Source organism: Globicephala melas, chromosome 11, assembly GCF_963455315.2.
Source record: "Globicephala melas chromosome 11, mGloMel1.2, whole genome shotgun sequence".
Classification (NCBI taxonomy): Eukaryota; Metazoa; Chordata; class Mammalia; order Artiodactyla; family Delphinidae; genus Globicephala; species Globicephala melas.
Genome location: NC_083324.2, coordinates 4,632,812 through 4,645,244, shown reverse-complemented (window position 1 = coordinate 4,645,244; position 12,433 = coordinate 4,632,812). Strand labels below are relative to the sequence as shown.

General features: G+C 50.7%; 1 protein-coding gene across 20 annotated transcripts in view; it reads left to right on the top strand.

The window, feature by feature from the left end:
* The window catches only part of IFT122 (intraflagellar transport 122), a 78,050-nt gene that overhangs the window by 42,964 nt on the left and 22,653 nt on the right, over positions 1-12,433 (top strand). For all 20 annotated transcript variants that reach the window (XR_009565968.1, XR_009565967.1, XM_060308588.1 and 17 more), the window contains 3 exons: positions 815-868; positions 4,048-4,209; positions 10,078-10,244. Coding sequence is in view for 18 of the 20 variants with exons in the window: in XM_060308588.1 (XP_060164571.1) it covers positions 815-868; positions 4,048-4,209; positions 10,078-10,244 (383 nt within the window). In the remaining 2 variants the exon portion in view is untranslated. The remainder of the gene's footprint in view (positions 1-814; positions 869-4,047; positions 4,210-10,077; positions 10,245-12,433) is intronic.

Genomic DNA, 12,433 nt, shown 5'->3' with positions numbered 1-12,433 from the left:
TGGGAGGAATTAAATGGGAGGAGATGCTGGCAGCAAAGCCACATGAAGATCCGCCTGACAGGGTGGGTTATGTTCCTCTAAAACCCTTGCAGAATCTGAAAGCAGCACAAGGGGCTTAGCTAACATCAGTTTGCTTGCAGAAGGCTGCCTAGAAGTTTCTAGTAGCCCATGGGTTAAAATCTCTGGCTTTACTGCGAGTCCAACGCAAGAGCTCCACTTTTAGGATTTACATAAGAGTTTGCCTTCCAGAGACTTGGAGTGATTCATTCCCTACCTCCCCCTTCCTTCCCGAAGCCATCTTTGTTCCTTCTCAGCTTTCCCCTCTTCTCCTCCCCCTGTGCCGGCACCACAGGCCCTGTGTTTGTGCCCTGCCGGGAAGCAAGGCTGTCTCCTGTGCTCCATCCTGGTCACTGAGGTGGACGCGCGGCCTCTCCTCCGTCAGCACGTCCCCCCACTCCCACTCCTGTGCTGCTGCCTCAGAGGCTCAGACCAGCCTGGTCTTCCCTTTCGCATAGAGATTCCTCCAAGCCAGCCGCATCACTGACTGCAGTATCCGAGTTTTGTTTACCTCGTCCCAAAGTGAGTGATGCAACCAGGGCTTCTTTGCTGTTCTTCATATGGACTAATCCCAGGGATAAAGCCACGCTTCTCTGGGTGGCAGGACCCTCCCAGTACACACGGTGATTAATCAGTGCTTGTTTCTTTCCCTCCTTACTGGTTCACTTTCTAAAGCTTGACTCCCACCCCCAGCCAATCACGCACTTTTGAAGCCCAGAAGGCAGCTGATTTTGTTCTTTCATTTCTTCCCCTGTAGGCCTTCACCAGAGTACAAGACCTCCGGTATTTAGAGCTCATCAACAGCATTGAGGTAAAAGATGAAGCGTTCTTGATTCTCAGGGAAGCGCAGATGCGCTGTCTGTGGTTTGCAGGCGGCTCTTCCAGCAGGCGAGGGTCTTGAGGACACGTGGACAGAGCCCACTGGTGTCTGGGCGTCCGGGCCACAGCCTTGCTCTGGGGGGCAGAGTGCCACGTGGGGGGAGCCAGCACGTGGGAGCCGGGAGTACAGTCTGTCACTTGTTAGCTGGGTGAGGCAGGTGGGTCCCTAATCTCGCAGAGATTCGGTCTCTTGTCTGTGAAATGGGATGAGACCTACCTCACAGGGTTGCTGGGAGGATTAAACAGTTCTCAGTAACCGGATTTCATCCTCGCAGTGGCTGTTAGCTTGCTACCCCCGTCTAGGGCTCCAACAACGTGCCAGTGTAGGAGGCATTTCCCAGATGCACATGGTCTGCACCCACCTGCAGGGATGGGCCCTGGGGAGGGAGGCGTGTGACCCAGCTGGCGCCTGCGGAGCTCTGAGCCCTCCCCGCAGCCCACCAGTCCCGGTCTGGACCTCGTCAGCCACACTCAGAGGCGGATGGGGGCCTAAAGAGGCTGGTTCCAGCTGCACCATTTGCTGGGTGATGGGAGAAAATATTTTTCATTCCTGTGCATCTTCAGGCTGTCTGTCCGTAGAAAGGTTTACATATTTCTTCTGAACAGATTCATTGTGAGGCTCCGGGAATGTGAGATGCACTTGAATTCACATATGGAAGCAGTGAGGAGATCAGCAAATGTCTCCTCCCTTCGATTCAGTTCAGCATAATAAACACCTGTTGTGGGCCAAGCCGTGTGGCTGAGCCCAGTGGGCAGAGAGCTGAGTGGAAGAGGCCTGCGGGAGCTCACAGCCTGCTTGGCCTAGTGATAGTTGCCGTTTGTTGAGTGCCTGCTCCATGCCACACGCGTGATTGACGTGCACACGATTTGAAATCCTCACAGCCACTTGATGAGGCAGCTGCTGTTCTTACCTCTATTTGATAAATAAGGAAACTAAGGCCCAGAAAGGCTGGGTCACGTCCCCAGGGCAAAAAGATGGGTTGGAATTTAAGCCAGTTTTGTTTTCCAAGCTCCCGCTGTCTTTCCTCTGGGCCGTGTTGCCCTCTCGGAAGTTGCTCCTGGCGCTTGCCCTGCACACCCTCTCCCTCCCCCAGCACAGTCACAAGGAGCATCTCTGTCTTCTGTTCATTCCTCACCTGCACGGTGAAGGGTTTCTTCAGAGCCACCTACCCATGATGCCCAGTACCACTTACTACTAGGGGCCACATTTGTAGATCAGCTGGTCTGGATCTAGGGGTCTTAACATGAGGCCATGGAACATAATTTTTCTCTGTGTAAAAGTAACTGACCTCTGTGAGGACCAACTCTGGCCACTTATCACGTCTTACTGAGATCCCGTGTACTGTCTCTTCCGGTGTGCTGTGAGCTGGGCAAAGTAAACTTGTAAGAATTGCCTCTTGAAAAAGAGCAAAGTGCCTCTGAGTGCGGATCCATTTTGTTTGCTCTGAGGCCTTAGTTGCTTGCTTCTAGGCATTCAGCATTGTTCCAGAGAACTGGGGTTCTTTACTGCGCTTCTTTTGGATGGGCGAGATGCAACTGTGCTGATAGCAGGAGGAACGGCATCTGTCCATGTGGCTCTTACACACTGAGTGTGTGGAATCCTTTGTACTGATCATGGTGGGGTTCTGGGGCCCGGAACAGTTTTGGCCTAAATTCCACGCCTAGTGAAACCTATTTCTTTGTGTCACTGCAAGATTTTAATTCATTTCCTACTATTAGGAGTTAGTTTATTTGGCAGATTAGCCTAAACTATGTGTAGTTTGGGGTTTTTTTGGGGGGGGGTTAAAAATTATTTCTGTCGGGGGAAGCATATTGCCTGCAGCTGTTATAACTTTCACCGGCTTGCCTAGGAGTTGTTGTTTTTTTTTAAAATTAATTAATTAATTTTAAATTTTGGCTGCATTGGGTCTTCGTTGCTGCGTGCAGGCTTTCTCTAGTTGCAGCGAGTGGGGGCTCCTCTTGTTGCGGAGCACAGGCTCTAGGTGCGCGTGGGCTTTAGTTGTGGTATGTGGGCTCAGTAGCTGTGGCTCGTGGGCTGCAGAGCACAGGCTCCATAGCTGTGGCGCCCGGGCTTAGCTGCTCCGCAGCATGTGGGATCCTCCCGGACCAGGGGTTGAACCCGCCGTGTCCCCTGCATTGGCAGGCGGACTCCCAACCACTGTGCCACCAGGGAAGTCCTTGCCTAGGAGTTTGATTCAATGTTTCATCTTCCTCCACTGTGATACACTTGCTGGAAAACAAGCAAAAGGAGACTGCTGGGGATGAGAGATTGGGTGCTATTGAGTGTTTACAAATACTTGAGCTGTAGACTATTGACTGTTCCCTAACACAGGAGGGAGGGGAGAGTGCCAGTTACTTCTCATTCTCAGCACTGCTGTGTGTGTGTGTGTGTGTGTGTGTGTGTGTTTGCCTGCGCGCACAGGTGTATTGTTGGGGGCCGTCACGAGTTTCCGAAGGGTGTATTATGTGGAACAGAGAGCATCTGGAGTCAGACAGAGTCCAAACGCCAGTTCTGTGTGATCGCGACCTGCCCCTCTCCCGAGTCCCGGCTTCCCGCAGTGTGACACTTGGGTGAGGAGTAGCCGGCGCCTAGTGGGTTCTCAACACACGGCATTGCTTGCCTTCTCTTTAGAGACAGGGACGTAGTAAGATTCTCTATCCTGTTTTGTTGGTCTTTTTCTTGGGAAGAAACCCTAAACTTTGTCCTTGTCCACCATTATCATGAGTAACAACTCGGCCAAACCAGGCCTGGGGATTTCGGAGCTCTTAGAGCTTGGGGGCCCCCTACGAGTGGGCGGTACACACCATCCTCACTATGCAGTTGTTTCCTTGGAAGAATATATAAGGAAGCAGCCGTGAGGAATTTCCATTAAACAAACAAAAGTTTGCATCTCTTTTGATCTTCACTCATCTGGAAAAAAAAAAATCTGCTTTTGTTGTCAAGCATTCCCACCAGAAACCTAGGTGAGAGACACAACAGCCCAGGAGCCAAGCGTAGGTTCCAGTAGGAAGGCCCAGGGGCTTAACCTGAAATAGCAACATCTAACTTTTGTAAAGGCTGCTTCCTGCCATGGCTGCAGAGGCCGTTTCCTGTGCTTCTAATTTTTCCAGGAGAGGAAGAAGCGGGGAGAGACCAACAATGACCTGTTTCTGGCAGATGTGTTTTCCTACCAGGGGAAGTTCCACGAGGCCGCCAGACTGTACAAGAGGAGCGGGCACGAGAACCTCGCGCTTGACATGTACACAGACCTCCGCATGTTCGAGTACGCCAAGGTAACCCAGCCACGGCCTGCCCACTGCCGTCCCGACCCTGCAGCTTCCAGGCTGTCTACCCCAGAGGTGGTGCGGGCAGACGGTAGCTGTGGCCTCAGAACAGCTGTGGGCACATTGATAAACGAGGAACCATCGGAGGCCACTGGTTAAAGCTGACCTACAACTGACCTTTCAGGCTGATGTCAAAAGGGACAGAGTGTAACGGTTCAGAGCTTTGTCAGTGACAGAACTGGATGGACGGTGAGTCCTAACCAGCATAGTCCCTTTGTTAAGGGTTCGGGGTTCTGTTTCCCACAAAGTCTCTCAAACCTTTGTCAGAAGCCACTGAGAACCTGTGTCCTCAGGCATGAGCTGGTTCTGCTGTTGTCGTCACACAGACCAGCGTGGTTCACTCCAGCCAAGGTTTCCTAAGTGCCTGCTCTGCTTGGTGCTGGGCTTCGCACTGGGCCTCAAAGGCGCTGTGACAGAGGCCTTGCCGCCACTGTGAGCACACTGTGCCCCCATCGCTCGCCTGGGGTTGGGGGAGATACCCTCTTGCATTTGGAGGGCCCCTGTTAAGGTTAGTCCCCAACAGGTCTGGGCCTTTAAAGGTACATGAGGGCAGTCTTCCTGGAGCAGCTCCTGGTGGCTTGTGTGAGACTGAGTCCCACTGAGGACCCCAGACCACCAGGACACATGCAGGTTCGCCTAGCGCGGGTGAAAAGAGGGTGGGTGCCTGGAACAGCCAGGATCTTCCTTCCACGGAGGTGCCTTTGTTAACCTGTCTCCGGGTAACCTCAGAGAGGCTTCAGAATGTTCAGTGAGTCATCAGCCACAACCAGTTAGAGGCTGTTAATGGTAATTAGCTAACGAGTTCAAGATGGAAAATTCTCCCCATTTTTTCCCCTGCTTTTCTGTTCCTGGAGATGGCTGCGTGCTCTTTTATCTTCTACCATCCATGGGTCCCTGTGATGCGGCCCGGGAGTTGCTGGTCATCAGTACCTGGCCAAGCACCTGGGCTCCAGTCTGTCTCTTCCTTGGTGGCTCCTTCACCCCAACTCTCAGATCTGGGTGCTTCAGGTAGCCCCCTTTTTGCCCTCTTCAACTTTTGTATCCTCCCCCAAACCCCACCACACACATGACACACACACACACACACACACACACACACACACACACACACAATTTAACAGTGCGTTCACACTGAGAACACATAAATCAGGGTGTCTCTTTCTGGGGGTGACAACATTTAAACCAAGGATAAAACCTTGAACTAAAGGATCGAATCCCTGAGGGTAGAATTCAGGCTTTAGGAACAGCTAGGCTTAGTTGTTCTTCCGGACTAACAGCGCTTCCCGGGTCCTCTGCAAAGTCCTGGTGGGCAGCTGTGGCGTAGGAGACAGCACCTTGCCGTGGTGCCCAGAGAGCGGGCGTGAGTCTCAGCCTCCCTGTGGGTGACCTGGGGGAGGCTCCGCACTTTGCCAGCTTCCATTTCCTTCTTGGAGGGTCGCCTTGTCCAGCTGAGCTCAGTTCTGAGAATTGCAGAAATGAACCCACGAGGAAGCCCTTTACAAAGGCCGAGCTGTAGAAAGGCTGGGAGAGTGAGTGGAGCCAGGCGTGACCACAGCATGGCCGTCCTTCAGACCGGCCCCCGCCAGCCCCACCCCGCCCTGCACTGAAGCCCCTCCTCACACTTCCAGTGGGCTTTGTGCGCCTACGCTCGTCCACCCAGAAAGGCAGCCCGTTTACGCAGTCCGTCTGGTCTGCCTCTCCATGAAGGTAAATATGCTGGGGGTTGTTTCCGGTTTCAGGTTTTGATCACAATTCCAAGTAGGATCCAAGTAGGTTGCTTCCATTTCATTCCCCCCCCGACCCCCGACAGTCTGAATTTGAGAAAATGTGTACGTACACATTATGTCGGGGGGTGGGGGAAGATACAGTGCTTATTAACATGGCATGTTTTTGTTTACTTGAAAATTGCTTCCCAGGATTCAATCTGGTTTTCAGAAAATTTTTAAATTACATTCCCACGTACAAATAAATTGTATGCTTTCCGGGGAAGTGACATGTTTATATGGAGATAAAGGGAATTATAATGCTCTTAACTCTTATGTAGTATATCCTTATCAAAATCACCAAGCATGAGAACACTGTTTAGTCTCATTCATCACTCAGCACAGCCTCTTTCTGTCCACTCCGGGACAGAGTCTTTGCCATGGCCCCAGATAACGTGTAAATTAGCTTCATGGGACCAGAGAACCTTTGGAAACCCAGTTTGCTGAGCCTTGAAGCACCATTTAGACTTAACTTCTATTAGGTCCGAGCTCCAGGAGCTGGAGCATGGGGCTGGAGGAGGCTCTTTCAAGCCCGGGAGCTGTGTCCCTGCCTGGTCTCCACACTGACGACCCAAATTTATGGCTTGCTCTTAGCCTCTGACCCTTCTCACTACAGAGTGAGACACCCGGAATCCACTGAGCACTCCCTTTGAAGGACATTCCTGTTCTCTCACGATGCCTGTTTTCCCCAGCTGCTAACCTCATTTAGCCAACCAGGTTAAAGAAGAGTTTCCGGCTTTGTGTTGGCATAAAGAGTACACGTTGTAGCTGCCAAGAGTAAAGGCTGGGTCTGTAACAGCCCAAACCAGGCGTCTGCAGGTAGTCAGCGGCTGCCTTCCAGCCCCTTCACCTGTGTGCACTGCAGAGAGCCCCAAGCCAGCGAGGCGGGCCTGTCTTTTATTGGATCCTCAGCATCAGAGTCATGATGCTTCTTCCTCTCCTGAAAAGAATCGCTTGTCTTAGGCCAGTCTAATATGTTATTTTAGGGGCTACCCAATTACCCTGAAAGCAAATGGAAGAAAAGAGAGAACGCTAATTGTTCAAGTGGGTTTTTAGCATACATTGACTGTACTTTTCTGACAAGTGAGTGCTAATCAGGGGAAAGGAGTGCTTTCTTTTTTTTTTTTTAACATCTTTATTGGAATATAATTGCTTTACAATGGTGTGCTGGTTTCTGCTTTATAACAAAGTGAATCAGTTATACATATACATATGTTTCCATATTTCTTCCCTCTTAGGTCTCCTTGCCTCCCACCCTCCCTATCCCACCCCTCTAGGTGGTCACAAAGCACTGAGCTGATCTCCCTGTGCTATGCGGCTGCTTCCCACTAGCTATCTATTTTACATTTGGTAGTGTATATATGTCCATGCCACTCTCTCACTTTGTCCCAGCTCACCCTTCTCCCTCCCCATATCCTCAAGTCCATTCTCTAGTAGGTCTGTGTCTTTATTTCCATCTTACCCCTAGGTTCTTCATGACATTTTTTTTTCTTAGATTCCATATATATGTGTTAGCATACGGTATTTGTCTTTCTCTTTCTGACTTACTTCACTCTGTATGACAGACTCTAGGTCCATCCACCTCACTACAAATAACTCAATTTCGTTTCTTTTTATGGCGGAGTAATATTCCATTGTATATATGTGCCACATCTTCTTTATCCATTCATCCGATGATGGACACTTAGGTTGCTTCCATCTCCTGGCTATTGTAAATAGAGCTGCAGTGAACATTTTGGTACATGACTCTTTTTGAATTATGGTTTTCTCAGGGTATATGGCCAGTAGTGGGATTGCTGGGTCATATGGTAGTTCTATTTGTAGTTTTTTAAGGAAGCTCCATACTGTTCTCCATAGTGGCTGTACCAATTCATATTCCCACCAGCAGTGCAAGAGGGTTCCCTTTTCTCCACACCCTCTCCAGCATTTATTGTTTCTAGATTTTTTGATGATGGCCATTCTGACCGGTGTGAGATGATATCTCATTGTAGTTTTGATTTGCATTTCTCTAATGATTAATGATGTTGAGCATTCTTTCATGTGTTTGTTGGCCATCTGTATATCTTCTTTGGAGAAATGTCTATTTAGGTCTTCTGCCCATTTTTGGATTGGATTGTTTGTTTTCTTGTTGTTGAGCTGCATGAGCTGCTTGTAAATTTTGGAGATTAATCCTTTGTCAGTTGCTTCATTTGCAAATATTTTCTCCCATTCTGAGGGTTGTCTTTTGGTCTTGTTTATGGTTTCCTTTGCTGTGCAAAAGCTTTGAAGTTTCATTAGGTCCCATTTGTTTATTTTTGTTTTTATTTCCATTTCTCTAGAAGGTGGGTCAAAAAGAATCTTGCAGTGATTTATGTCATGGAGTGTTCTGCCTATGTTTTCCTCTAAGAGTTTGATAGTTTCTGGCCTTACATTTAGGTCTTTAATCCATATTGAGCTTATTTTTGTGTATGGTGTTAGGGAGTGTTCTAATCTCATACTTTTACATGTACCTGTCCAGTTGTCCCAGCACCACTTATTGAAGAGGCTGTCCTTTCTCTGCTCTACATTGTGAAAATGACTCTACTACCCAAAGCAATCTACAGATTCAATGCAATCCCTATCAAACTACCACTGGCATTTTTCACAGAACTAGAACAAAAAAGTTCACAATTTGTATGGAAACACAAAAGACCCCGAATAGCCAAAGCAATCTTGAGAACGAAAAATGGAGCCGGAGGAATCAGGCTCCCTGACTTCAGACTATACTACAAAGCTACAGTAATCAAGACAGTATGGTACTGGCACAGAAACAGAAATATAGATCAGTGGAACAGGATAGAAAGCCCAGAGATAAACCCACGCACATATGGTCACGTTATCTTTGATAAAAGAGGCAGGAATGTACAATGGAGAAAGGAGTGCTTTCTTATGCTTTGTGAACTTGACACAGCGCAGCCTCTGCAGGGTACATTATTCCTGAGACAAACTGCTTCTTAGGAGGAGTGCAGAGCTGGGCTCCAAGCACTCTCAATTTCCCTTTTTGAAAAGCCCCACCTTTCAAATTGTCAGCACCAAAAGCTGCCTCCACTATGGCAACCCTCAACACATGTTTTGGGTAACTGTATCCTGAAAAGAGGTGATATTCTGAGACTGTTTCTTGCGAATTATAAGGCCAACCTGGGGAAGCTGGGCACGGCCCCTCAGAGGCCCCTGTTGCGGTGGAAGGAACACAGGCCTCTCCTCCTTCATGGATTCTCTCCCAACCCCTTCCCCCTGCCTCAGATCCCCCACGGCCTCCTGCTGTCCCCACCCCTGCAGACCTGATCTCAGGACAGGGTCTGATACTATCCTGTTGAGAAGTAATTAACCATAACCAAAACCACTCGTGCTCCTTGTCGGCCCCAGGCAAACAGCTGGGGCAAAGCCGAGGGGACAACGCCCTGAGTTCAGGCAGCAGAACGTGAACAGAGTCAGAAAACGGATGCCAGTGATACTTGCAGTGTGGTGATGGCTGAGGGGCCGTCGTAGAACTCTGTAAACCATCTTGCCTCCTTTAAGTTCAGGGGACCACATACTCAGCCTCACTCTGAGGCGTGTGGTATCATCCTTACACTCTGAATAAAGATTTTAGGTCTGACTGTTTGAAATTTTGTAAAGTCACTATAAAGGAATAGTTACACATACATCAAACTCTATATGAGAGAGAAACAAAGTACTCTGATCATAAACCTCCCACACTGCGGGGTTGTGTGCAGTACTCCAGAGAGTCGGGAAAGTGTTGTTTAGCTGAAGAACAAACGTCCATTAGTGGGAAGGGCAAGAAACATTGAGGGCCATAGTCCTTGACACTGACCTCGTACCCCCAGGAGCACCTGTGGGGCGGCCTGCGAGCCCTCCTCCCCAGCACTTGGGCCTGCCCTGCAGTCCACCCCGAGGGTACGGGCTCATGCCTGCATCCTGACCGCCTGCTGCAGCCAAATGGGGCCCTTCCTTGCTGCAGCCTTCAGCAGCCTGACGTAATGCTGGCAGCAGGAAGTTCTAATCCGGAATGTTTTTGTTTGTTGTGCTTCCTCAGGATTTCCTTGGATCTGGAGACCCCAAAGAAACAAAGATGCTAATCACCAAACAGGCCGACTGGGCTCGAAATATCAACGAGCCCAAAGCCGCCGTGGAGATGTACATCTCGGCGGGCGAACACGGCAAGGCCATAGAGATCAGCGGCGACCACGGCTGGGTTGACACGTAGGATTTCAGTCCCTGCCCCAAGAGGCATTTGGCAGCATGTCATGTCATGTCAGCTCTTGGTTTTGACTGACAAGGAAAAAACTAGTGTTTCTCTAAGTATCTGATCCGAAGGTGATGGTGACTTGGTTTTTGGGAGACACAGAGACTGAACGAGGCAGTCGCTGCCTTTGGGAAGCTCAGCAAGGCCCTGGGGAAAGGGTGGTGGGGACTGAGGGGGGAGCCACCCAGGCCCCGGGGCTGCCATTCCCTGAGCCCTCCCTACGAGCCGAGCCGGCCTTCGGTTCTCCCCCACACCCTCCGCGTTGGTGTTTCCATGCCCACCTTCAAAGGAGGAAACCAAGGTTCAGGGACCAAGTGATCGTATAAGGCCAGGTAGCTGGGAATTTGTGGAGCAGAGCTACAGACTGATCTCAGTGCCCATAACCGGTATGATGGTAGGCCCTGAAAAGAACAAGAAAAGTCCTAAGCATGTCAGGGAAGGAGACGTGAATTCTCACGGGAGGAGCCCTGGATGTCTTCTCCTGAGAGGTAGTCTTTGCACGAAGGTCATTTGACGAATTTCAGGAGGTAGAGTTGGTAGGAAGGGAAGATCGTGCAGGTGGAAGAACTGCCCAAGCAGGACAAGTTGGCGTTGGTCACATGAAGGGTCCAGGTGAGGGTGGAGGATGCAGGCTGTGGCGGGGGCATCGGGGCTGGCCTCACCGGGAGGGTCTCCGGAGCCAGCCAAACTGAGGCGTTTAGATTTGTCAGTAGGTGGTGAGGACCCCTGGTCGGGGCTGTGCTCTCAGAAGCCCACTCAGGCAGCAGGTGGGGGGATGGAGGGAAAACTAGAGGAGGACCAGGTAAGTGGCCAGTGTGGCAGCTGAGAGAACGAGAGAGACGTGGAGGAGGTGAACTGACAGGACCCAAGGCAGGGTGCGTCGGGGCAGGGCTGGCAGAGCTGATTCTGAGCTCTGGGCCTGGTGGTCAGTGATTTCACTCAAGGCAGAGAACAGAAGCAACGGGGACTTGGGGTGGAGCTGCCAGACAGATCATGGATTTGGTCTTAGGACTCTTAGAGCATCAGACCTTCAGGCAGAGGGCTTTCTCCTCCCACCGTCAGGGAGAGTGGGCTTTGTGCTCACACATGTACACACGTATAGGCTGCTACAGCTGGCACAGGAGAAGAGGTGAGGGAGTGGCTCCTGAGTTTGGCTCAGTCTAAGCCCTGAAAGCTGTTGGCTGTTCTAGAAACAGGTAGCAGTGGCCCGGGACCTGGGAGGGGGAGGGGCTGGTTGATGGCTAAGTCATGTGGTTGGTGTGGTCCCTCACAAAGGGACCTGGGTGGGTGACCTACTACCCCATCTTTTTCTTGTCCAAGGATAACGTTTCTTGAAGATAGAGGTGCAGATTTTGCCCCCCAGTTATTCTGTTCATGAAAGGTGTGGTGCAGGAGAGAGCCAGGCAGCTTTAGGTCCCCCACTCAATCCTCTGGTTTTGCCTGTCACTTTCATTTGCAGCTTATATGAATCAGGTTACCCTGGGGATACTTAACTAGTGCAGAAAGGAGACATTAAGCATGTTCTGTCCTTCTTCCAGGCCTGGCTGTAAAAGGTGCTTCTCCTCCAGGGACATTAGGGTTAATGGGCGGGGCGGGGGCGGAGGTGCTAAGGGGTTGCCTGTGCCACCTTTCCCTAAACACGTGTCCTTTCTTTGCTGAGAAGTGTTATTTTTAGATGCCATTATTATTCTAAGTACAGATTGACAGGCCTCCGTGAGCTCGCCTGTCTCTGAGACAGGGCTTTGCTACAGCTGCTTCTCACAAAGAGCGAGCTGGGTAGAACCCCTTTCCCTTGGGAGAGCTGGTTTTACTCAAAACCCCGGCCTGACCAGAGGGAACAAGCACTTTCCACGCAGCCTCATGAGCCCACGAGCAGTGGCAGGGCTGGCTACCACTGGGGAAAAGTGGTGAACCAGTGGTCCCCATGGCCCCTCAGCCTGGTCAGCACTTTGGCCAGGAGGAGAGGCACAGTCAAGATTCCCTGCAGGCCTTCCTTCCAGAGCTCAGAGCAGAACCGCACATGCCTCTTCCTTGAGAGGTCCTGTCCCAGAAGACATCTCCCACCTCTGCTTCTACTTTCCTGTGAGAATTCCTCAAATGGTGCTGGAAAGGGCACTCTGCCACTTCCCGGCTGCAGAGTCTTGGG